Raw genomic sequence first — 27,385 nt, 5'->3', positions numbered from 1 at the left:
TTCTCCATCTTTGCCGGAGAACAGCGCGAGAACATGATAAAAATACGCGAATCGGTTCCACATTCGCATTTCTAACATGTTTCTTGCGTTCTCGCGAGAGTGTGGAGGAGCTTTTAGATAGCATGATTGGTATATTATTGCAACAATCATACCTTTGATTAATATGGTGGACATTTTCCTATCTTTATTGGTACTTTAAAAAAACCTTTGACACACATTGTAACACTGGGAGGTTTTAATACATGTTGATCTCATTGTCACAACACGTTTCTCTATGGTGGGTTTTTAAAACACAGTCAGAACAGTTTAGAACACTGAAGAAAAATTAATTACACCAGTTATCTAGCATCGTTAATATGTCCAGTTTAGAACATTAAAGAAAAGCTAATTACACCAGGTAACTAACATCGTTAATGTAAATCTTTTCCTCAGTTTTTTTAAATGGCGAATATATTTTCTAATGCCTAATTGACTTTTATGAAAAGTAAAAAGGAACTTGATATTAATATAAAAACATTAATAGCAGTTAATTCTTTTATTGAAATATTGTAAGAGATTTGTCCATTTGTATTAAATCTGGATGATGAGCTAGTAAAAGAGAGGGATTTTACTCAGAAAAAAAATTACAATAAATTCAATATGCACCATAAAAATTTCATCATTTGAACTAATGTATTTGCAAAGTGACTAAAATTTAATTAGTGTAATTTGGTTACAGTTCATAGTCACTCGTTACAAATACTATATTGTCTCTGTCTGTGTATCTTAATAATAAGTTGTACTAAATTGCAATTACATAATAAATATAAAGATATCTTAATTAATTTTTTCTATGACTATTGAATTGTTAATATCACTATTAAATATTAGTGAATGTATTAAAAACAAGACAAATAAATAAATATAAATATAAAATATATAAAAATCAAAATGCACAATGTTACAATATTTGAATAATTGTGCTTTGTTTAAAACTAAATATATTGAGGAGTTACTAGAATAAAAAAACAAAATTTTACAACGATTAATTGACTGGTATTTTACATTGGTGTTTACTATAATTATGAACAAAAAATTTACATGAAAATAAGTACAGTACCATTTCATTTAAAAAAACAAATATACATTTTGATAATAACTTGAAATTCTTTGAGGTAACTAATCATGTCTACAAATCTAGTTTAAAAATTGAATCAATAGTTTTTAAATGAGTGCCAAAATAAAGCCAAAAAAACATTTTGAATAATTCACATATTTGAACAAAGACTTTATAAAAAATTTTATCATATAATATATATGAAGTCTTAATTTTCAAGTGAACAATATATATATATATATATATATATATATATATATATATATATATATATATATACATACAACAATATATATATATATATATATATATATATATATATATATATATATATATATATATATATATAATTCTTAATTTAGCTATCGTAACTTGAACTGTTATGGTGATCTGCGTGAGGAGAGGGTGGAGTTGATAAATTGGAACTATTATTGCTCGCTATTGAATGTCGCGGACTTCCTCTATTATCCGTTACCTGGAATATGAATAATTATAAATAAAATTTAATAATGCATAAAGGCAATTTTTATAAACAATTCACATATTTTGATTAAGACTGAAATAAGTCGAAACTTCCTATTAAAAACAATTTTACATAGATACTGCTTATTTGACAATGTATTTTATCCTTCCTAAACATTGGTTAAATAATAATGAGCCTGTTGTGTGTCAAAAACTATACCACAGTAGCCTGATTCAATAGAACTATTTTATTTCATGAAGGTACTATAATCATGTACACAAACAACGACTTTTTCGAAATAGCACAGTTCAATGATTTAATATCTGATTTACAGAACGCCGGGCGCTGACGTCCAACTTTCTGTTACAAAAAGCTGACCTTACTGGAGTGTTTACCTCTAAAAAGCAAACTATTTCTATGTGGCGATTATGATATTGATTATTCCAGTGTGTGTGCTGGTCAAGAATTTCTTCAGTCACTTCTCAATTCTTTTGGTATGATCATGCATGTAATGGCACCAACCAGAATTAGTAAGACCAGTTCTAGTACTATAGACTCATGTCATGTCATCGTATGATTCAGAATACACCGACTGTACTGTCTTTAATTCAGGTCTCTCCTATCATGAGCAGTGTTAACAAAATTTTCGGTAAAATCCTTCTCGCAAATTATGCCGTATCTTTTAAGAAAAAAGTCTTCAAAACTTCAAGCATAGTTGTCAAACAACTGACTGGAGCATGCTCTCTGGTGATGTGTACTTCGAATTTTCTAGATTCATAAAAACATTAACTAGTCTGGCAATTTCTTTCCCTTCACGCTTATTCAAAATAAGCAAAACAAACCCTGGTCCACTAAAAGTTTACATATATCTGTAAAGAAAATGCGATCTTCATCTTCAAAAATTACGAGAAACTTTACAGATATATTTATCATGAGACAATAAAAGCTACCAAAGATATTTATTATAATAGGTGACTCGCCAATTCTCGTAATGTTTCTAAAGAAACATGATCAATTGTGAATGATCTAAGAAATAAGGTTCCTTCATCGAGCATAATCTCTACTTCACCTGATATTAATCATACATTTTTAATTAACAAATTTCAGTACTACGGTTTCAGGATAACACCTCAGGCATGGTTCAACTCATACCTTACCAACAGAAGTAAGGGTTGATACAACGTCTTCTTTCAAGACAATGGAATGTGGAGCGCCGCAAGGCTCAGTACTGTGACCTATTTTGTTTCTTCTGCTTATAAATGACATCGCATATATAGACATCAGTGGTAAAATATGTCTATTTGCAGACGACACTAGTTTCTCTTGGAGCAACCCTGATCTCACAGCACTTCATAGGACCATATCTAGTGATCTAATCATCCTTAAAACATGATGCCAATCTTACGTGTCTCAACGTTACTAAAACTAAAGTTTTATCATATAAAAATATATTGCAGCCTTTTTTTATCAAATAATACCACCATTGATGTTTCCAAAGAATTGAACTTATTATCTATCTTCTTAACAGTCTATTATGTCCTTATTGAGTCACATCTCCGATATTCCTTTCCCTTCTGGGGTACTTGTCATGCGACTCAATTTGAACGAATCTTCAAACTATAAAGAGAGCTCTAAATATTTACTCGAGGTAAACAACAGGGCTCACTGCCGGGAATTCTTTAAAAGATTAAAAATTCTGATTCTTCCTTCTTTATTCATCTTTGAATCCATTTGCCTAATTCGTAAGCATACTTCTCCAATTTCAGAAAGGTTCTTGCATGGATATCAACTTAGTAACGTGGAGCACGACTTTCACCTACCTACTCCACGTCCAGAATTAGTTAAGGGCTCAATATTTTACAATGCACAATCACTTGCCAATTGGAATCATATCGAAATCATCTTTTCTCGCATTCCGCAATAATTTGAGGGCATATTTACTGGAAAGTGCCTTCTACTCTGTAAACGACTTCTATTCTAATAATAATAATAATAATAATAATAATAATAATAATAATAATAATAATAATAATAATAATAATAATAATAATAATATTTAATTCCGGACAGGCTGCATACTGATTTAATTTTTGCTATTTATTACCTATTACTATTACCTAAGTTTTTTACTCATTGTGGTTTTTTTCTGTATATTGAAGTTTTATTTTATTTGTATCTTTATTTAGTTATTTTTATGTTTGTTTTTTAGTTTTTACAAGCTTTTGTCTATCAATTGTAACAATTTTTTGACAATAAAGCATTTTTCTCTCCTGTCTGATTTAGTAATGTGAAGTTTCTTCTACCATTTCAAATATTTTGTGCTAATTTTTCAATGAAGAGTACGGCTTTTTAATAGACATTTGTATTACTAAATAGTACAGGCAGTGGTACGTTTTATTATTATTCAATTAATGAAAATACGTAAAATCATGAACGTACAGAAGAATTTGATAGATATTACCAATGTAATTGATCATGTGTACGAGAAATGTGACAAAGATGTCCAAAAAATCTAGTCAGCCAACCCCAATTGTCTTGCTATGATGTTACAAAAGTGAGTACTCAATAATCAAGATAATATGATAATATTTAATGTGATCATTGGTCCTCCAACAAAATCATTCATGAACCTTTAAACGAGATTATATATTATTATAACTGCTAAACCCTAAGTAGTCGATCAACTGCTTATAAATCCAACCAATGCATGATATGGATTTTGCGGAGTCGCCGATGATCTGCCGTTCATCGTGCGAGGTAAGCATGATTATATAGTATGGTATCAAATGCAATCTGCTCTAGCAATCGCTCATAGATGGTGTGTTAATGAAGATCTGAGCATAAGACCACCCTAACTTCACTTTCTAGGAGGAACAATTAGGTTCCAAAAACCCTCAAAATAAACAGGGTCAAAATAGTCCTAAGTCGGATATTAAATATCTCAGGGTGAACTTCGATCAGAGACTAATATGGGGCTTGAAACTCAAGATGATGAACTCGATATATAAATATGTTATGCAGCTTTCATATGGTTGCCAAGAACAAAAACTGAAATTGGAGAAAGCTGAAAAGGGCGGCTTCTTTGCAATAACAAGTGCGACACGATCATGTACCACGGCAGCACTTCAAGTCATTTTAGACCTCTATAGAAATTGAAGCAATAAAGGCATACGAGGAACAGAACAGAACTAAAAGTATGTAAGGTGTCCACAGATATGATCACGGATGTTGTATCTTCCAAACTATGCTTTATCAAAAACTAACAAATCGAGACCAATGGACAAATGCAGTAATTGTGTTCCCACGAGGCTCATTAGTATTATACACTGTAGGCTCGAAAATGGAAAAATTACAAGTAGGGACAGGAATATATGGCCCAGGAACCAACCTCGCTATCCCAATGGGATCAGAACTTTCTATTTTTCAAACAGAAACATATGCTATTCTCACATGCATAAATCGTTACCTCCAGGAAGATCACTTTGCTACCTGACTAGTAAAAAGTCCGAGGTACAGTAGATCAATATGTCGAAGTAGATTAACGGTCTTACGCACTAGCTCATCTAATCTAATCTAATTTATAAACAACAATAATCATATTTCAATCAATTATTATACCTAGAAAGAAATTTAGGAAGAATTTTTACGAAACTTGTGAGTTTGTACTCAATATGTATGATTGGAGTTGATTTTATGTCGTGGCGCTTCATATTTTGTGAATGTTTCAATTGAGAAGATGAAATGATTTTTACATACACGAAAAATTAATTGAAAGTTATTACTTATGATCGTGTTTTAATTAAAAAGCTTTTTTATGATCAAACTGCTTTTTTGTAAATTTCTTATATTCTCTTCTTACCTTGATCATTTCGTGTAAAGATGACATGCTACCGATACTGACAGGATCAGGAGATGGTGTTTTATCAGATGATTTTGGTAATGCTGGTGGAAGTTCTCTTGGTCGTGGAGGTGCAGCTCGTTTAGCTCCATTATATGCGGGAAAGGACGGTCTAATAGGAGTTGGATTAGAAATCTCTGGCCTCTTCCTTTCACCATGTTTGGGAGGTAATGGGGCTGCTTTAGTTGGTATCTGGAAATGTATCATTTAATGTATAATTTAATCATTTACTTAGTTAAGGGTCTGCCAAAAATTACATTTATAACTAGTACACTCAACATTTCAGAGGATGATTCTGGTGAAATTCATATACTTCCCTACTTGAAAAATTATATAGTTATCAAATACCAAACTATCTTCAAACACAAATATAGTTAGTTATTTCAAAATAAAAATAATTCTTTCGTGAGCTCAATTTACAGTTTGAAGTGGGTTGAAAAATTATCAAACAGATCAAATTAATAAACTATTCTATCAAGACACGTTTAGAAAATTGAAAAGATTAAAGATTTGAGAGCATAATATTATCAAACTTTCTTTCTCGAATTTGTTTGCAAATAAAGGTAGTTGATCATTCTGTGATTTACTATAAAATGTATTCAATCTAAAAGAATACAAACGCGGTAACTCCTTTTGAATTAACTAATGAGTTATGCTTTCAGTGAACTGCACATTCATGAAACTTAATTTCATCATAACCGGGGGTTAGTTAGTTGAATAAAATAGAAAATGTTGACAATGAAATGGGTTATTTATTTTTACAGATATTGTATTACGACACTGTTCAAACAACTGATATTTGAAGGTGTAGAGTAAAGTACAGGATAGCTAAAAAAACCAATTAACAGTAACTCCTAGAGAAATTACTTTATCTGTTTACCTCAGTCATTGATCAGTATAGTATGTCTACTGTATTTCCTTGAAACTTAAAACTATTGTACCAAAAAGATTAAATTTTTCACATTGACGTTCTGACCAGTAGCAAAAAAATTCTCATAAACGTGTGCGTCAAACAAAACTTAATTTATCTCAAAGTTAGTTCCTACAACAGCATTTTAAGTTACAGTGTCAATGGTCTTGATCAATTTATGAAGGAATTGGATTTAATACACCACCAGATGTTTCTTTCGAATTAAATGTAAAAATAAGTCTATGCTCTCGTGTGTTTAACTTTGATTCTGTACAATTAATGGTGAATTTTGGTTAATTCACTTCCTCAATCATTTCTTCAAACTCCACAGATCTCTGGTGACATATAATTTATGTTATCACATTCATTCTAACACTTCTGATACTTCCAATACTAACTTGCTTTAGTTGCAAAACGAACGCGAAGCCCCATTGCTTCTAATTTTCTACGAATAATTAAGCGATGATAATTATATCCGGTACTCATCCTATTAAAGTTAACAAAAAAAGCACCGCTGTTATTTTTAAACAGAAAACTAAGAAACCTACCCTTTGAGGGGGTGTGGTTGCAGTACTAAATGGATTGTTTTCGGATAATTGATCTGTACGTGTAGGCGTCAAGTCAATTAACCTCTGTCGCTGGATTCCATCTCCAGGTCCCATATGACTGATATGATTGAAATTTGTTGGAGCTGATATAAGTTTGGATCTTCTATCTGTATTCCTAAAAAGGCCAATAATAAATATTTTCCCTTTAAAATACAAATTTTACTCAAAAGATACTCACATTCGTTGTGTTCTGTTGGTTTCTCGTAACGAGAACCTTCTTCTCGTTTTATGGATAGTTCTTCCATCTCTATCCACAGTCACTATATTATCAATATTTATTAATTCTCCTAAAAATAAAACGAAGTGTTTATTTTTTGAAAATGATATTTATTATACAAACTCAAAAAACAGCAAAATTGGAACTACGACTGCTAACAGCACCAAACAGCTTAAGCTATCGGAAAGGGAAGGAGCCAAAGGTTGATAATAGTATATAAAACTTATGATATGAGAAATACCCATTCATACTGGGTTCCACTCATATACTCCCATGATGACCCCACTCGATACCTTCTCATTTGATATAAGATACTTGAAGTTTGTATCATTAACAGATGTTACAGATACGCCAAGGAAAATAATTACTTAACGAAGAAATACAAAACTACTAGAAGATATCACCAAGGGCGCAAAGAACCAGGGTAACTCCCTAACCGCCTAAACACCATGCTTGGTAGAACAAAGTTAATATAGTTTTTAACGTCAAAGCTAACAGAAACACTAAGTGTACTCTCTCTCATCTAATTCAATGACTTCAAGTTATACGCAGCAAATCCGTGTCAAATATGTCTTCCATAATCGTCTACATATAAAAAGCATCATTGTCATAAACGGAGATATGTAACTACCCAATTATCGTATGCTCAATAGAAAACGAGGAAACCTATAAATAATTAGGTTTTAGCATTATAGGTTACTGAACCACACAGAAATAAAATGTAGAGTACAGGAGCTGTCCATAAAAAGATTAAAGTCACTTATAAGTTCGATTTGATGGTAGTCAAATTGTTCAGGGGATCCCAGCCTTTACCAAGCCTATTTTAACGTATTTTTCGAAATGAAGATAAATTTGATCTCTTTGGTCACCTCGCCTGAATCCGACTTCGAATAGAGGGTAAGATACCATAAGTTGCGCCATGGTCACAAAAGGCATAGAATAGTTCAACTTAAATACTTTTCCAAGAGACCAAGGGCCTCATGATGGCTATTAAAGACCAAGTAATCAACACGGCCTTAAGACTTAAGCCAATAAGGAAACCACTACCCAATCCGACAAATGCAGAAAATGTCAACAAATACAGAGACCGTTGAACATATAACATTGCTTGTAGTGTGTTTGCTAAAATTGACTATATATACCGGCATAATGAAGTCCGCAAACATCATTCATCAGAAACTGCCAAACAAGTTCGATATTCTTAACACCTATACCCTTTACTAAAAGTATCAGACGCAGAAGATGCTGAAAAGTGACCATTTTAAGCTCTACCACGATAAGCTAATTATCACCGATAGAAATGTGCATTTTATAAACTATAATAATAATAATATAAAAACTAAATAATGAATTAAAAAAGAGAATAATAAAATGTTACATGAGCTGGATCCTTCTTTACGGAATGGAGGCAGCTACTTTAAACAAAACAATAATGAAAAAACTAGAAGCCTTTGAAAAGTGGATATTGAGAATACTACGAATATCATGGACAAATAGAATGGCAAATAAAAGAAGTTTTACGCAAAATGGCAACACAAAGAGAATTATTGACTACCATAAAAACCCGCAAATTAGAGTACCTCGGTTGACAACGAAGAATATCATAATATATTATTTATCAAAAATTAAAAATGGTACAAAAAATTCTTGTTACGTTCGAATGGAACAAAAATTGATTCAATTTGTTAAAAAAAAATACATTTCGTAATAATTAATATTGTTACTTACTTTGATGAATGTTCGACAAATAAAGTAAATGCGCTAAATCGTTTAGAAAACATAAAGTCAAGCTTCCACTATCATTCAATGGTTTTGCTTTCTTAATATTTAATGTTTGAACCCATTCACCTGTAGCACAGTTAAATATGTCTATGTGAGTTTCACTATAAACAACCAAATGGCCATCCCTGTAAGCTAAAAAAATAATTATTTTATAAAAACTGATACTAACAAAATTTTCTGATAATTAGTTTATTTTATTATCATAAACAACCTGTTTCAGCTTTGAGCAACAGCCAAGTTAATATGAATCAATCAATTATTTTTTATTTAGTTCAAAACACTCGTGGTGCAAGAGGGCAGACTTTATAAATAAAAATTTATATAATCTTGTTCTACTGTATTACATCTTCTTGTAGGTGTTTATTGTCATATACTTTTGACTAGTTTGAAAAGTGCTGACAGTTCTTTTCAAATTCTTCACAAAAAGCTACATCCAAAGAAATTGATTGTTGAGTCTATAAAATTTAATCAACATTCAATTTAAAAAGTTAATGAAAAATGCCATACTGACATCTATGCGTTGCTTGCCACAACAAAATTTCAAAACTTAAAAGCATTCCTCGTATTAGTATAAAACTATTAACATAAAAGTGTTAAAATTATACAATTTGTTTAACACTACAAAATGAAAAGAATGAATAAGTAATAGATATTCATGTATTCACAATCTTTAAGCGTCATAAATTATGTGAACCTATTTTTGAATCTACAGCAAATTTATAAATATGCTAGTTCTAATTTATTGGAAAATTATTCAATATCGCTCCAATTTAGGATTCTGTGTACTTTTCACAGAAAATATTTTTAATTATATGAGTCACAAAGTTAATTGCCGAGTTTAAAATTTCAAAATTGTTATTCGAAGAACAAAAAAATCCTTAGAATATATTCTTCTATCTTTGTTAATGCCAAACAAGTATAAATTTTATTTGAGCCCTCGTCATTGGGCATAATAAGCATTAAGGTAATACTACCATTACCACAAGCGTCAAATGTGTAATTATTACTTTCTTTTATAATAAAATTATATTTGAAAAATGTATATTGTATGTTATTTGAAAGTAAAAATATGTTTAACACTAATATGCCCACATATGTACACGTTCAAATTTCGCGTGCATCATAATCTCGCCAGCAGCGTCTCATAAACATCAATGGGGAAAAACAAAATTTTTTTAATGTTAATATCTTTTTTTCAGTTCTCTGTAGACCTCTAAGAATTCAACTCGTTGATTATCTTATAATAACATATTAATATTTCAAGCTTCATTAAATTCTGAATGCCGGTAGTACTACCTTAAGTACAGGATTTTCATCGATATCTATATTTTACCTATTGCCACAGGTACTGCTGGATACATAATTTCTCTATCTCTCGATTTTCTACCAAGCCTATCTACAAATGCAGCTAGAGTTCCAAATACTAATAAATATTCGTGGCGTGGTAATTCTATCACCCTCACAGCTTCCACTGAACTACACATCAAAGTTGAATATAATGGATTATCTGGATGTAGTAGGGCTAAAATGGTGAAAACATTATTAAAATATATATCATTGTCGCAATATATTTAAATTGAGAAATTAACATTTTAATATCACTAATTTGCGTCAAGTCATATTCTAGTTATAACCAGTTCTTTGCTAAATAAAATGTGATTCCGTTTTATAATTATTCGAAAAAACATGGAAAGAAAATGTTATTTTTTTTAGTCATTTTTTGCTTGGTTTTATGCTTTTCACTAATAGAAAGTAACTTGGTTTGTATGTTTTCATATTTTTTTATGTATTTATTGCCGTTTTTACAGAATGAAAATAAAACTTAGTTTACATATTTTTAAAGTTTTATTTTTCATCACGTCTATTATTTTCTACTACGTGAAGCAAAACCTGTCAGTCTTATATTTGTAAAAGGTGATTAAATCAGCAGTAATAATAGGCTTTTTTTATTCAGATTTAGTTTCAAATTTTCATATAATTCTTTCTGCTATGATAAGAGGAATTTGCTTCGATGCTCGTACAGAATTGGTCGCTATACGTAATAGATCTATGAATGCCAAATATTACTTAGACAACTTTATTGTCATGTTTTGCTACGTTTGTTGAGCCTGACTTTTTATTCTTCCAGGATAACGCTCGTCCTTATGTGGCTAGACAGGTTATTGGCTACTTACATGAAGTCAATTTCCCGTTATTAGAGTGGCCACCTAACAGTCCGGATATGAATCCTAGAGAACACTTATTTCTAATCACAACCAACTCATACAGGTCGCTATTGGAGAATGGGAGAATATACCGCAAGCTTTTATTGAACATTTGATATCAAGCATGCCGCGACGCATGAATACAGTGGTATAAGGGGTTGACCCATATGCATTTATTCTCTTTTAGTGATTTTTTTCTTGTTTTTTTTTCAATTTCAAGGTATGATAGCATATTTATGCATTTCCAGTAAAAGCAAACTTTTATATAAAAAATAAGGCAAATTAAGGTTATGTTAGAGAGAGAAAGAGAAATGCTTTATTGTCAACAAATTGTTACAATTTGTAGACAAAAGCTTGTAAAAACTAAAAAAACAAAAATAAAAATAACTAAATAAAGATAATAATAAAATTTCAATATCCTGAAGAAAACCACTATGAGTAACAAAATTATAGGAAATAGTAATAGGTAAGAATTAGTATATAAGTCAATAGTAAAATTAAACCAGGAAAGCAAGGCAAGTGATTGTGCATTATTTTACATTGTAAAATATTAAGCCCGTAACTAATTTTGAACGTGAAGTACATAGGTAGGGAAAGGTCGTGCATCGCGTTCTTAAGTGGATAGACGTGCAACAGTCTTTCTGAAATTAGAGAAGCGTGCTTACAAATTAGGTAAACGGATTGAAAGATTAAGAAGGAAGGAAGAGTCAGAATTTTTAAACTTTTAAAGAAGTCCCTGCAATGAGCCATACTGTTTAATGCGAGTAAATATTTAACAGCTCTCTTTGGTAGTTTGAAGATTCGCTCAAATTGAGACGCACCACGCGTACCCCATAAGGGAAGGGCATATCAGAGATACGACTCAATAAGGGCATAATATACTGTTAAGGAGGTGGATAAGTGCAGTTCTTTGGAAACTGATCTCAACCTATAACAGGAGGAGCTTAATTTTTTAGATAAGGCGTCAATATGTAACTGCCATTTCAAGGAATTATCCACAACAAGTCCTAAGAATTTTAAAGATTCAATGACGTCAATGATGATGTTATTTAATAAAAAAGGTGATAAAACTTTAGTTTTAATTGTACTGCGAAGCGAAGAAACTGTGTAAGTTAGCATTAACATCAGGGAAATATGAAAGTATATCATGATAAATGTTTGGCTACATTCACAAAGTAAATATTAAGGTTATCAGTAGATATTGTACTCATCGAAGGAGATTATAATTCATTATTAGTTGGAAACGATATCCTGGAAAAATAACCGCTTTTAAATAAAATACATCACTGATGACTTAGAAGGTACCGTTTGTCAAAGAAAAACATTTTTTCGATATAAATAAATATATTATATTTGTGAAAAAATGTACCCTGTTCGTCGAAGATATGGAATCAGAATTCTAAGAATTAAAAACAATAAAAATTGTATTGTTGAAAAACGCAAACCCTGAAAGTAACTTTGATGGATATGTATGTTGAAAATATTAATGATATTCAATCAAAAACTAAATTTCATATTTATATCTGCTGAAATTTATAAACTGTTGTAATTCAGCAACGAATATTGTGTGAGGAATGGGTTATAATGAATAATCCTACACATAATAATATCTTTATGTTTCTAAGTCTTCTTGATTTTAGGTCTTTTCTGTTTAAAATTAGTTTTTTAAATAATTTTTGAAATACAGACAAAAATTGACATTTCGACTTCTTTCAGTCTTTGTCAAAATTTATTAGAATATTTTGATAAAGACTAAAAGAAGTTGAAACGTCAATTTTTATCTTTCTTTTAAAAAATTATCAAAAAAAAATAATTTTGAAACAGAAGAGACATAAAATCAAGAACATTTGAAATATAATCATATTAAAATGACTAAGAAATTAAAGAAATTCATAATAATATCTTTTCATTAAAGTTAAATATGAATGAAGCACTTACATATTAATTGTTGGTCTCCACTTTCAATATTGTACACTGTAAAACATGAAGGTGACCCCACACAGAGACGACCATCAGATAATAATTGGAGAGATTGTACACTAACTGGTAATCCTATTTCTCTAACACGTTGATGTCTGGTTTTAGTACGGGTAATTTCATAAATTATAATTACAGAAGAATTTTGCTGCAAAAGTAGAAATTATTAGAATAAGTACTTTATAGAATATTGGTTTCTTATATCTATTTAAACTATTGAATGTAAACACTTTCAAATGCATTCAACAAACTACAATTGGATATTTTAATTCATAATTTCCATCAAAACCGTTATGCATTATTTAATAAATGGCACCTTGTCGGAAAAGGATTTTAGTCCTCTGTTCAGCAATATAATTTTTTTTTTAATTTTGTGCAATCATAACTGAGAAAATTAATTTTTAGATGTAAAATTTTGATAATGTCTCTCACAATTCACAATGTACTTTACAATTAAATTAAAGGTTCAAAATGGCCACTATTTACTTCTTGACAATAACCGAGGCGATTTTGAAGTTCTCGTACAACATTTTCTATGACCTCAGGGGTTATTTTGTTAATTTCCTCAAAATTTTAACTCAGCAATATTGTCTGGTCTATTAAAATATACTAGATCTAGATATAGAATAATCTGGTATTTTTGTATCTGGAACATCAGGAAAAAATCTTTGAAGATAACAAAATATTAGTCAAAAAGCCAAATAAACAATTGATATTAATCTTATAGGTTGCTGTATTCAAGATTACTAAGAGTTGTCAGTATAATATTTGTGCGCGTTATGGCTTATTTGTCAGGGACTCGAAGAATAGACATTTTAATTATGATTGGTTGTGGTGATAAAACAAGAACTCAAAAGGAGGTTTCTGAAATTTTTAATAATAAATACCCTGTTCAACACGTTTCGCAGTCTACAGTTAGCAAAATTTAAAAAAAGTTTCATGAAACTGGACACGTAAAAAATATTGAAAAACCAGGTAGATAAGTTCAATTTATTGATGGAAAAAAGTTGGAAGTACTTCTATAGATTGAGGAAAATCCGCATAAGACAACTCGAGAACTTGCCAACGACAATGATTTTGAGAGTGTTACATAAAGAAAAATACCACCCTTACAAAGTTTAGGTTGTTCATGAGTTAAATGAAAATGATCCCAATAGAAGACAAGAATTCTGTGAATTGATGATGGACAGAATGAACGCAGATTTGCATTTCATAAACAAAATAGTTTTTTTTTTCAGATGAAGCGACGTTTCATTTAAAAGGAACGGTTAACAAACAGAACTGTAAATATTGGAACAAAAAAATCCTCACTGGATGTGTGACGCACGCACTCAATATCCTAAAAAAGTGAATTTTGGGGATGTATCATTAACAATAAAATTATTGGCTTTTATTTTTTTGATAGCACAGTTAATGGTAAGATTTATCTGAATTTTTTCTTATGTTAATAAACCAAATAAGTTTGATCGATCTATTTACTACCAACAATACGGAGCACCACCGCATTTTGCACGTACTATTAGAAATTATTTATTTTCCCAATAAGTGAATTGGAAGACGTGGAACAATCGAATGGCCAGCTGGATCCCCCGATTTGACTCCTCTCGATTACTTCTTATGAGGTCTTCAAAATCGGTTATTATCAAGAAGTGAATGGTTGTCATTTTGCACATTTAATTTAAAGTACATTGATAATTGTGATAGAGATTATCAAAATTTTACAACTTAAAAATTAATTTTCTCAGTTTTCATTGCACCAAATTAAAAAAACATTCTATTGCTAAACAAAGGACTAAAATCCCTTTCCAACAAGGTGTGACACGACCCTCTTTCTTATTTAAAATTTTGAAGGGAAGTAATATTCTCATACTGTACATAATAATAATGAAATTGAATTTATTCCATACATATGGACGGCATTGTATATAAATTAGATCTTCCTGTAAGAACGTTCATCTTTGCCAAAGTTTGAAAAGTGAAATTGATCTTCATTTCATTTCAAAACCCTAATTTCAAACTTAGGTATTGAAGGAAATAATTTAAATGCATTTTGATAACTTGAATAGTAGTAAAAGTAAATTTTGATAGAAATTCCAATGACTATGATTTCATTAAATTAGCCAGGAAATTCTTAAATCGTAAGTATTGTGTCAAAAATAGAGAGTAGAGTTAATAATAATATAATTACAATAATTGGAAGGAATCAAACACGATTTTGATAGAAAATTTCGGTGATAAGAGAAATTAAAATTCTCTTACTCGAGATTAAGTGAATTTAATGCATAATTCCAATTAACAACTTCAACAATTTTATCACAGATGTTTAGAATTTTAACATATCATTTGGAATGAAATTCATAAGTAATGATCCTGTTTTTATTCGAAATAAAACACAATTCTTTTAACAGCAAGCATAAACCATATTTTTTTTCAGGTCTTAGAGAAACCTTAGACTCAACTATAAACTAACAATTGGTGTCAGAAGTGTGAGAGGATTGAAATGGTGCAATTAGACAAATTAAAAATCGAATGTGAGAAAAAAGGTCTTAGTTGAAAAGTACTCAAGGCAGAATTAGTGCTAGCTTTGCAGACAGCTTTAGAAGACACAGGGGAAGATGTATCTACGTTTGAATTTGATTACAAAGTTGCACCAAGCACGTTCGAGCAATCTACCAGCGATGCAAATCAAGTCAGTTTAATGAAGGAAATGCTCGGAAGATTGGAAGATAAAATGAGCATGCAGAGTGAATGAACAACAATATAGATAAAGTAGAAAAGAGAGTTCTAGAAAATAGAGAACAGCTGTTAAATTTGATGGCGCAGTAGGAAGAGAAACTTCGGGATCAGTTTACAAAGAATATTTAAAAACAGTTCAAGAATAAAATTAACTAAGTTCAAACATAGCATCTCAAAGGAGGTCGATAGCTTGAAAAACATCTCAAAAGAAGTCGAGAAAACGGTCCTTGAAAATCTACAAAGGGAACAGAAAAAGTAAAACTTTACTTCTAATATTCTAAAAATTACAAAAAAATATTGTTAATTTTCGAACTCCACTTGTTCCTGTGACACTTGTAAATGTATTAAAAAGTAATAAATTGATTCTAAATTATATATTAATATCGGTGTATATCAACTAACCTGTTTTTTAATTGACACACAAAGGCAAAATGTGAGTGGGGCTCTTAGTACTGGTCCCACTGTAAGAACTGAACATCCTTTACTTTCAGTAACTTTAATCCATTCAACTTCATCACCATCCAGAGCGCGTATGGGAACTAACCTTACTTGTCTTTGTTTTCCACTTACAACTACTAGTAGATGTTCTTCACTTATATATTCTAACTGAAAAATTTTCTTTCCTTCTCCTATCTTTGCAACTTCAGTCCTATCTAAATCTATGCAGTACATACCATCCTCAGTACCTAAAACTAAAATAGGTATAAATGATATATGTTGAATCTAATATGATAAAGAGAAATGCTTTATTAGCAAAAAATTGTTATAATTTTCTAAACAAAAGCTTGTAAAAATTGAAAAACAAACATACAAATACAATAAAATTTCAATATTTGAAGGAAACCACAATGAGTAACAAAAATATAGGTAATAGTAATAGGTGATAATTAGTCCATACTTAAATTAAACCAGTATGCAGCATGCCCGGAATTAAATATTATTATTATTAGAATAGAAGTCGTTTACAGAGAAGAAGACACTTTCCAGTAAATATACCTCAAATTATTGCGGAATGTGGGAAAAGATTATATCGATTTGATTTCAATTGGTAAGTGATTGTGCATTTTTTTGCATTGTAAAATAATTACTCTTCATTACTTCTGAACGTGAAGTAGGTAGGTAAAAGTCATGCTCCGCGTTTCTAAATAGATAGTCGTGCAACGACCTTTCTGAAATTGGAGAAGCTTTAGCATTAGCATCAGGGAGATATGAAAATAGATCATGATAAATTTTTGGCTACATTCACAAAGTAATTATTGAGGTTATCAGGTGAAGTAGAGATTATGCTCGATGAAGGAACCTTATTTCTTAGATCATTCACAATGGACCATGTTTCTTTAGAAACATTACGAAAATTGGCAAGTCTCCTATTATAATAAATATCTTTTGCAGCTTGTATATATATTGATTATAAACACTCAATATCTATATAACATCACAGATTGTGAAGAAACATTTAATAGAAAATTCTTTCATGTCTTTGGTCAAAATAGGTAAGTGACGTATGAAAATATTGATAATTTTCAACAAAAATTCATTATATTTTGTTCAGTATCAGCAGCTGGCATCAGAATGTCATTTGAAATACTTTTAATAATATTGTAATTTGGAAGTATTTTCAACTAATAAGAGTTTCCATCCAATCATTCGCTAAATTTCATGATGATTATTTATCCAAAACTTTGCGTTAAAAACTGGTGCATATAAAAAATAGTTCAAGATATTCTTACATGGAGATAGATTTGAGCTAGAGAAAACCATCTTCAGCATAAAAAATAAAACTTCTTGCGGCAACGATAGATTATCAGCTAAGTTATTTTTGAATTTTCGAAAAGTGATGATTAACATTTTATGTTCCCTAATCTAATCTAATGTTTTCCTTAGCTGAAAATAACATGACTAACTATCGTCCTTTTGCATTATTATCAATCCCATCGAAGATAATTGAACGATTAATGAAAAACCGTCTATTATCCTTTCTTTTTATACATACAATCTTTATAACTCAACAAATTTGGTTTCCTACCTAACAAATGCACTAATGACTATGTTTTCTGTTCTTAATGAAATATCTACCTCACTTAACAATAAATTTTATACGGCGTCAGTTTTCTTTTGTGATTTCGTCAATGCCTTCGATTGTGTTGATCATGAAATTCTGATTATTAAACTAGAATAATATGGCATCCGATGTGTTCTCTTAAATTGGTTTGTATCTTACCTTAAATGTCGAAAACAATTGGTAAGAGCTAATTGCAAAGTTTCAAATAAATTGACAGCTAGCATTGGTGTACCTCGGGGTTCAGTTTTGGGTCCATTCTTTTTGCTACTCATTAATCATGTCACAGACTTACGAATTAATGGTAAATTCACTTTATACGCAGATGACACCAGTGTAACCTGGAATGGTCCAGATATACAAGCTTTATATTCTACTATAGGCAAAGATCTCATTACTATTAAGTCCTGGTCTGACGCGAACGGTCTCTGTTTAAACACTGAGAAACTTTAGTTTTATCCTATAAAGGAGTTTTACCAGTTCTAAAACTCAACAATGGCTTAATACGATCCTCAAATTCGATCAAGTTTCTTGGTCTACATATTGACGGTGCCTTTCAATGGCCTGTGTGGCAACAAATTATCCTCTGCTTGTTTTGCGATTTAATCTGTGTCTGAACAGCTCGATTATCGTACTAATTTAACAACTTACTACTCGTAGTTTGCACCTCTTCGAATCTATTCGAATCAAATTACAAAAAGAGCTATTTATTATATTTTTGGTTTGAGTAGTAGAACGCATTGCATATTCTTTTTTGAAAAACACAAAATTCTAACTCTCCTCGCTCTTTTCATTTTAGAATCTTATAGAAATATTTCTATCAATGTCAATTTGAATATTGTATTTTGAAACCTATGAATTTAAAAATTTTTACAAGAATTAATACAATTCAATGCCACCGAAAATCTTAATTAATTATTTCCCATACGATGAATGCATAAGTATGCGAAAGCTTGGAAAATATATTAAAGTTAGTTCACTTTGGTGTTTCGTTGCCACGTTCCTAATAAGAAACCGCTCATAATATAGCTGGCAAAGACTTCGTTACAATTCACATACTAATATGGGATACTTCCAAACCATCTCAAGATATTATAATTACTATAATATTAAATTAAATTGTTATTTTATATTTTTATATTATCTAATATAAAATTGTGGTGCTTTGTCGATAAAATTGTAAAATTTTCTAATGACAATAAAGCTTATCTCTCCCTCTATCAATTCAGCATCAGTATTTAAAAAATTGCACATGCTTTTAAAGACGGAATTTCGAATATAAAACTAAATTTTAATTAGATTAGCCTAACTTATCAATAATTTTGTATACCAAATACCATTGAAATTAGAACATTACAATTATGCCTATTATGGCAACCATAAAATGGGAAAAAATTTTGTCAAATGAATAAAATACCAATAAATTATTGCTTTTGAGTACTCGTATAAGATTGTTATAGGAACGTACCTATTCTGTCAGGATCTATAATTGCACCAGTTAATGCATTTCTCAATAAAGTAAGAGATGTGTCTATAAGTTCTCTAGCGACAAGAACTGTAGTGTTTGGGAGATTATTTCTTTTCATTATACGGTGGAGCTCTGCTAAAGCTACTACCCATTTATTTTTTTCTGCTTCTGTATCCGCAAGCATTAATGTAGAATTTCGAGGCCCCGGAGGTTCCATCAATGAAGTTGTTATCTATAGTAAAAATAACTTGTATCAATCACCAAATTATAAAAAATTCAAGATTATATAATGTTAGGCATACATAATGATTAACCACTTCATATTCGATTTAATAGATTATTAACAATTAATTAGAATCTGTTGGGTTTATTTTCTTCGAATCTATTGAATTTAAATTATCTGCAACTAGTTACAAAATTAATATTTTATTATTTTATATATTGTGAATGTTTGCCATGATTAGCTATGTGAAAATACTATATTTCTGTAGTGAAATTGAAAATAACTTGTTTCTGACAAAAAAAAATAATTCAAAATCCTCGAATTAGATCGGAAGAAGACTAAGGGGTACATGCCTTGCAACCTAAAAAGATCTATCGTGTCCTCTCTCTATAACTGGGCTACAGTTCTATATACAGACCTAGAGAGCATTATTTGAGAAAAAATGGAGAGTAATTATCTTCTTTCCATATTGGTCGATCCATATGGAAGTTATATATTGTATTCCGACGTTTCAACCTCATTTACACAAAATCTGCAACTTTCAGTTTTATTTTCACGAGGTGTACGAATGCTAATACACTCCCGCCAGGAGTGTACTAGCATTCGAATGCCCGATTGTGATTTTCTATTTTATTTTATTATCATATTCCTTTTATCAAATCTGTGTAAAATATATAATTTTTTTTTCTTCTCTAAAGTTGAAATGGATACCTTACTGGCCATTTGTGGTGCCTAGGATCAGAAACCGTCAAGTTTATATTTTTTCGAAGTTATAATATAATTTTGTTTCTCATACATATGTCCATGCTGAATTCAGTACAACTATTATTTTGTAGCAAATCCTAGTGTTTTTTGAGGTCATTTTCAATTTCCAAATCCAAATCGGCCAATAGGAGCGCCTAGTTTCGTCACGCGACTCTGCGAGTTGTTTACGCTTTATGCTTTATTTTCTGTAGGGTGTTTGGATTGATTGAGAAAGATTTGAAAAAGGACATCATGTTAAGAGTCACTGTCCTTGTTAAAAACTGACTCTGAAAAAGTGCAAAAAAAACCAAACTTGTGGCACTTCAAATTCAATCCATCAAAAAAGATTATGCTAGTAAAGAACAAGAAGAAAAATAACATTGTGGTCCAGGGTGAAGTCTTTTATACCACTGAAATTTCTTAAGCAAAATATGTCACAAAATAAAAGTTTAATGACTCACATAAACCAAAAGCCATCAACAAGGAGGTTAGCCGTAAAGCTAGAAAAATAAGGGACGTTGCGAAACTACTAATAAAGCACTTGGGACAAAGGTGGAGAAACCACGAGACGCTAAAATTTTATCGAAAAAAAATTGGAAAACCGAAGAAGAACAAGCCGAAGGTCTCAACAATGAAGAAGATGAAAACATTATTGTTCATGAGGAAATTGATAAAGATAGTATGATCTAGTATAACAACAAAGAGTTTGTTCACTTTTTACAAAACGTTAAATTTTATTTTATGACACTTTGCAATAATTTTTGTAATAATTAAAGTCAAGATTTTTTACTAAAGATATATTTTACTAAAATTACAATTATTATAGCTTTTACAGCTCAACTTCTTTGCACCTAAGCTTATTTTTGTCTCAAATCCCGCCAAATCCCAATCTTAGTATCAAAATCTGACAAATCCAAATATTGGATATGATGAATATCCAAATATGAATATTTATTATGAGGATCTCAATCATACATTGTCTTTGATATAAAGTAAAAATTATTGATTTTTTTCCTCAAAAACTCAATAATTTCTTATGATTGGTTTGTTTGTAACAGTTTTTTCGACTTTTCCGAAAATGTCTTTAGTTGGACTTGGTGCATTTTGATTTTAAGCGCCTTATTTATTCTCTCGTCATTTGTAAAAAAGTTATTTCTTGTGAATTATATTTTCCAGAACAATTTGTAAAGAGTTGATCAAAACTTCCAAGTAATTCTGGGAAAATTCTTTTACCGTTTTGGTTGATATGGAAAATGTAACATTGATGAAAAACTTCGTCTCTTTAGACTACAATATTTTAAATAATACTTTTAACCATTTCCAATGTTCCAGTCTTCGGTTTAATTAAATTATTTCTAGTGTAGAATAAATCAAGTTGTGACCTTTAAATGGAATGTAGCAAATGTATGTAAAATCTGACAATATCATTTATTTAATGATGGAATCATTTACCTTAAAAATGCATGGAATATCCTTTTTATTTGCATGTATAACATCTAAATCTTTAACGCTAGATACGCTAAATTGAGTATCTCGCATATCCAAGACTTGAGCTACATGAACACTAGGTAAAGCATTACGATCTGCGGATATATCATATAAAAATAGTTTGAAATCACAAACAACGACAAATTGTCTGATCCAACCTAAAATAATTTGATTCAATATACTTGAAAGGAGATTTCGAATATAAACTTGCCTTTTTTTACACCCCCTTGTTTTGGAACCTTAACATAACCTTCATAAGCAGTTCCTATACCTCTTGTGGGATCGATTCCAAGTGGCCTTTTTGCTAAAACAAAAAAAATAAACTTTTTCATATTACCAAGAAACCTATATAACTAAAAAACAGAAAATGTGCAAAAATAAAAAATAATTTTCCTCAATTATGGTCTAATTATATGATCACCTAGAAGGAAAATTATACGCATTATTAGTTACGAGTTATTTTCTATCCAGTATCCAAAACTACTACATCATTTAGCACACAATAATGCAGATATTGTACCGGGTGTCCCAATAAGAATGGCCATACTCGGGAACCGTTTATAGTACAGCTTCGGGGAAAAAATTATAACAAAAGTGACCTCGAGACAAACCTGGAAATTATTTACAGAGTTGTAGGTCCACCGCTAGAAGGCGTAATTGAATACCAAAAATTATAAAATGCATAATTTACATGTATGATTATGATTGCTTATCGTATTCTTCAAAAAATTCAGCGCTTATTTGATTTTACAAGTTTTAGTCTATCTCTTGTAACGCTTGTAAGTCCAGTTTTACTTAACCTATCTATGCAAACTTAGTCTTTTTGAAGAGAGCTCCTTCCTACCAATGTAAGAGTTATAACTTCGAAACTAATAAGTATCGTATACGCTAGAGGGCGCTATTTATTTATTTTTTAAATCTAGCTAGCCTTGAAAAATATTAAATGGAAACATGCAATTTAATTGAGGAATATAAAAGTAGACCAAATTAGCATCAGAATAGCGAAAACCGTATGTCGATATATTTTTCGTATTACGAGATATCCTAAGAAATGTGTAAATTTTAAGCATTTTCCTTTAAACATAAATTACTCCGGTTTGACTGAACGGATTTTAACATTTTTTGACTCCTCAAAATTGTCTTTCCTTGTTCTATTAATAGTAGTTCCAATTATTATGTCAATATTACTTATGCTGTCACCGGGAAACTTCCTTTCAGTCATTTACTGATGAATACACATAACCGTTGGCACCGGTAGAAGTAGCTCTAGGAAATTATGAACAAACTGCTGCCAAAAATATCGCACTGGAAATTTCTGTATTTAAATTTGTTGTTTAAACATTAAGTTATCATAATCCGGCAACTTTCACGGCATCGCCGACAGTTTTATTTTGTTTAATATTTTTTATTTGTTGTTCCTGTTGCTAGAAACTTGTCATTAGTTCAGTTACACATTTATGTGGGGCAGTGTCTTTTCATGTTTTGAAGAAGTCTGTACTAATTATTCAATTATTCTGGACAATGACAGCAGTACCCATTCTTCAAAATCTGAAATTTAACTGAATGTTTAACAATTAATTGCATCGATATTGTTTAGTTTAATATCAGGGTGGCGAAATAGAACGTGCATATTGCATCATCTTTTTTCGCGTGGTAAACGTTGCGTGTGCGAGGGGAGCCTAGCGTGGTTGGATACTCGCACTCGTGGAATTTTAGTAACCAAGAGTCACTTCGACGGAAAGCGTCGCGCTTTTTGTGTTTGCACGTTTTACGAGAACGGTCGTCCATATTGTATCATTTAGAATATGGATTAAGATACATTAATGAAGCTCCAAGTGCAAATTTAATTAAAATATGGGTTGAGCGTTTTGAAGAGATCGGTTCCACGTTTAAACCACCATCAAAAGGTCGACCAAGAACGTTTAGGACCACAGACAATATTGATAGGGTGAAGGAGTCAGTACAAGAAAATTCGCATGTGTCTACTCGGAAGCGATCGGCGGCTTTAAACTTGTCCCGACGAAGTTTACAGTGAATTTTGAAGTAGGATCTTAAACTGCATCCTTATAAGCTCCAGTTAACACAGGACTTTGGAGCAAAGTTGATATCTGCTGAAGAAATGCTTAGTAGATTTTCCACTTTTGACAAATCCTTTTTTCAGATGAAGCTCATTTTCATTTAAACAATTTAATTGTCGAAAAAAATCCAAAAATGAAACATCAAAAACCACTGCATAATCCGAAAGTAAGGTATGGGCAGCAATCTCAAGGAATTATTGGCCCATTCTTCTTTTAAGATTCACGAGGACGAAACATGGCTCCAATGTTGCCCTGACTTGAAACCTCTTGATTTTAGTCTACATGAACAAACTAATTACCTAATCATCATAACTTTTATTTTAACAACACCTTAAATATTTATTTTTTTGGCCTATACTTAATAAATGCACTTTCTATTGCGCCACCTTATATATGCTTCTAAATGTTTTTGATTTTAGGTCTCTTCTGATTTGAATTTGAATATTGTATTTCAACATCTATGAATTTAATGTTTTTATAAGAAATTACACAATTTAATACCGCCGCTAATCTTAACTAATTATTGTAAGTAAATTTTTTCATTTGTCTACATTTATACATATTTTTATATTGTACTTGATCATAATTTCAGCCCGGAATATATTAAAGTTGGTACACTTGGATGTTTAAATATTTCGTAGACCTTTTGATATATTAATGCATCTAAATGTTCTTGATTTTAGGTCTCTTCTGTTTTAAAATTAGTTTTTTTTTGATAATTTTTAAAAGAAAGATAAAGTTTGACGTTTCGACTTTTCTTTAAGCCTTTATCAAAATATTTATTCTTATGGAATGTTCACAACTTGTTTGCGCACTCGGATGTGACGTTGTCTGATTAGAACTCTAGATTAGAATAGATTCGGCCAAACCTGATTTGAACACTTGTGACTGAAGACGTCTTTCCAAAAAATCTTCAATATTAAGACCAAATACATAATCGAGCTTCATTCTGTTTACATCAAGCCAAGCACTCCACTTTTGGATCTTTTCCTTCCAAGGTAAGAAGTTCTCTGGCAGATTTACGAATTTTGGCCAAAGTATATTTAACACGCCATACTTCATGCTTATTACATATCCCAAATGCACCAATAATTTTCAATTCTTGGTCCAAACGAGCTTTTTTATATGTAGGTGTAGGTGTAACGCAAGTTTTAGAATGAAAGATTTTAAACCTGTTGATTTTTGATATGTTTTAATAAATCATCTCTTTGTGGATTTTTTATATAATTTCATTGACTTCATAATCACAAAAACAAATTCAGAAGTACTTTTGTATGTTGTAGTCTGGTGTAATTATATATGGATTTTTTAATCATCTTCGTGGATTGAAAACCGGTCAAGAGAAAATAGAATATTTAAAATATATGTATCGATAAATATGTTCGTAGTCATAATGAAAAAACCTTAATTGCACCTACCTAGTTTGGTTTTCAAATTACTTACTTTGATCTGGAGGTACAGGACATACTGCAGGAACATGTTGACAGCATGATGTATGACAGGTGAAACCACATATTTCACACACCATTCCTTGTCTCATCAGACCAACCATCAATGAAGTACAATGACTACATTTTGTAGGACTAGAAAACGTTCTTACCAAAAATTGATGAGCTTTGTGTTTCAAAGGAGACTGAGATTGAGATTCATGCTAAAATGTAGTGAGATTCAAGTAAATAATAGGTAATAAAATTCAAGGGTTAAGTAGGCAAATGCACCATTATTGCCTGGTTTGCTAAAATATTATGGTACAAACATCCAACACCGATATATCAAACTCCGGAATAAAGTGAAAGATGCCTACAATTTAAATATACAGACGGAATAGGCTTAATATTATATAAATATTTGATTATGAGAAAGCTGTTTTTTGGAATATTCCGATGATCAAAATATTCAACGTCAATATCTCAACTCAACTCAACATTGCTTGTTTCTTGGAAAATACACACATCTCCAAAAGTCTTACATCAAGAAGGTTTATCTAATCGCCATATCTTTGGCTAACAAGTTCCATTTCTCAAGACGGCAAGCAAGAAGTTCAGACTGTTCCCCAACTCACTTTGAACAATCAAATGTGGCTCAGCGTAACTGGTACTTGGGAGTAAAAATAGGGTCGGTGCATAGTTATTCGGAGCTTCCTGATGATACGTTGTCTCCAGTATCTTCTAAAACAACATTTTGCTGATCTTGTGCTTTCCTTTCTTAGAATTACATTCAGTCTTTTTTAGACAAAAATAGCAGTCGTCAAAATGGTTAGTAGGTTCCCCCTATACCAATTAAATTGCAAAAGGCATGCTTTTTTTCTTCCCATTCATCCACTGCAGCAAAGATACGCTACAACTAACAGTAAGCGTGGGAGGCCACTGCTTGTCTTGGTCTCCAATTATAATACCAAAATATTTGAAATAGGCTTATTCCACATTTTCGGAAAATGCGATTTCATCATAAATTCTTCACAAATATAGCAAAATTTGCCAGGAGAAGTTTTTTGCACTATGAAAAGAGAACCACTTACTATGAAACTCAACAGAATACTAATTTCTAATGTTATTTTTATGTTTATTATTCTGGTATTTTTTCGGCCATAAAATTACCGATTTTAACCGCCCCTTTATAAAATTACCTATCTGCTAATGTAAACATGGATAATTAAGCTATAGAAAAGTGGTACGTGTTAGAGCTTAATAAATATTTCTTCTATTACACAGGCCAACAAAAAACTTTTGTTTGAAAACTTTTTTTATTTTAATAGCAGATCTTTCTAGATTTATATATGCTGAGTCCAAATCTGGCTTTAGTTTTTTTGTATCACCCATAGTTCCAAGCAATATGTATTTTTTTATAATCTAATACCCCTGTACGGTATATATAGAAATCAATGAAACACTATGTTACATCATAAAAATGGTTTGTATTTACAGTATTTTGTCTATTTTGTCTAATTTGTCTATATTTTCTTTCCCTTTTCTCTTTGAACTTCTTGTCTAACTTTTTCTGCGATGATTCGCTAGCTGAACTTCTCGGTGAAATAACCAACAGTAATCTCCCATCTTGTTGGTGTTTCAGCGGCCCTAGTAACGTTTTTCCATCACTTTAACATCTTGGTGTAAACGCTAACCTTGCTCGTCATTAAAATTTCCTAAATTGTCCTGAAAGTAATCGAGGTGGCTGTTCAAAAAGTGAACTTTCAAGCTCATCAAACATCCTAACTCTTCAAACTATTTTAGCATGTTGGCAACAATAGACTTATATTTTGGGTTTTTTTCATTTCCCAAGAACTTGGTGATAACTTGCTTGAAGGATACCCATGCTTTTTTTTTCATTTGAGGTCATTGTGGAATTGAAGTTAACGTCAAACATTTTTCTAATATCAGGTTCAGTCAAAACGCCTTCTTTCAATTTAGCTTCTGAAAGGTGTGGAAATTTCTGAC

At 30.9% G+C, this 27,385-nt stretch overlaps 1 protein-coding gene across 8 annotated transcripts in view; it reads right to left on the bottom strand.

Annotated features, from left to right (window-relative positions):
• Positions 1-1,400: 1,400 nt before the first annotated feature.
• LOC130893551 (serine/threonine-protein kinase Genghis Khan) overlaps positions 1,401-27,385 on the bottom strand; it is a 108,652-nt gene continuing 82,667 nt past the window's right edge. For 5 of the 8 annotated variants that reach the window (XM_057799794.1, XM_057799796.1, XM_057799798.1 and 2 more), the window contains 12 exons: positions 25,395-25,602; positions 22,085-22,177; positions 21,838-22,031; positions 19,419-19,650; positions 16,294-16,583; positions 13,117-13,303; positions 10,308-10,496; positions 8,921-9,106; positions 7,154-7,262; positions 6,916-7,090; positions 5,419-5,649; positions 1,409-1,571 (listed from right to left, as the gene is read on the bottom strand). In XM_057799794.1, coding sequence (XP_057655777.1) covers positions 1,455-1,571; positions 5,419-5,649; positions 6,916-7,090; positions 7,154-7,262; positions 8,921-9,106; positions 10,308-10,496; positions 13,117-13,303; positions 16,294-16,583; positions 19,419-19,650; positions 21,838-22,031; positions 22,085-22,177; positions 25,395-25,602 — 2,211 coding nt within the window. In that variant the 3' untranslated portion in view covers positions 1,409-1,454. Of the gene's footprint in view, positions 1,572-5,418; positions 5,650-6,915; positions 7,091-7,153; positions 7,263-8,920; positions 9,107-10,307; positions 10,497-13,116; positions 13,304-16,293; positions 16,584-19,418; positions 19,651-21,837; positions 22,032-22,084; positions 22,178-25,394; positions 25,603-27,385 lie in introns of all 8 variants that reach the window. The other 3 variants (XM_057799795.1, XM_057799797.1, XM_057799793.1) reach the window with 2 other exon arrangements.

This window comes from Diorhabda carinulata, chromosome 4, assembly GCF_026250575.1.
Source record: "Diorhabda carinulata isolate Delta chromosome 4, icDioCari1.1, whole genome shotgun sequence".
Lineage (NCBI taxonomy): Eukaryota > Metazoa > Arthropoda > Insecta > Coleoptera > Chrysomelidae > Diorhabda > Diorhabda carinulata.
Note: the sequence above shows the minus strand (reverse complement) of the source record. Positions and strands in the feature narration are given on the sequence as shown.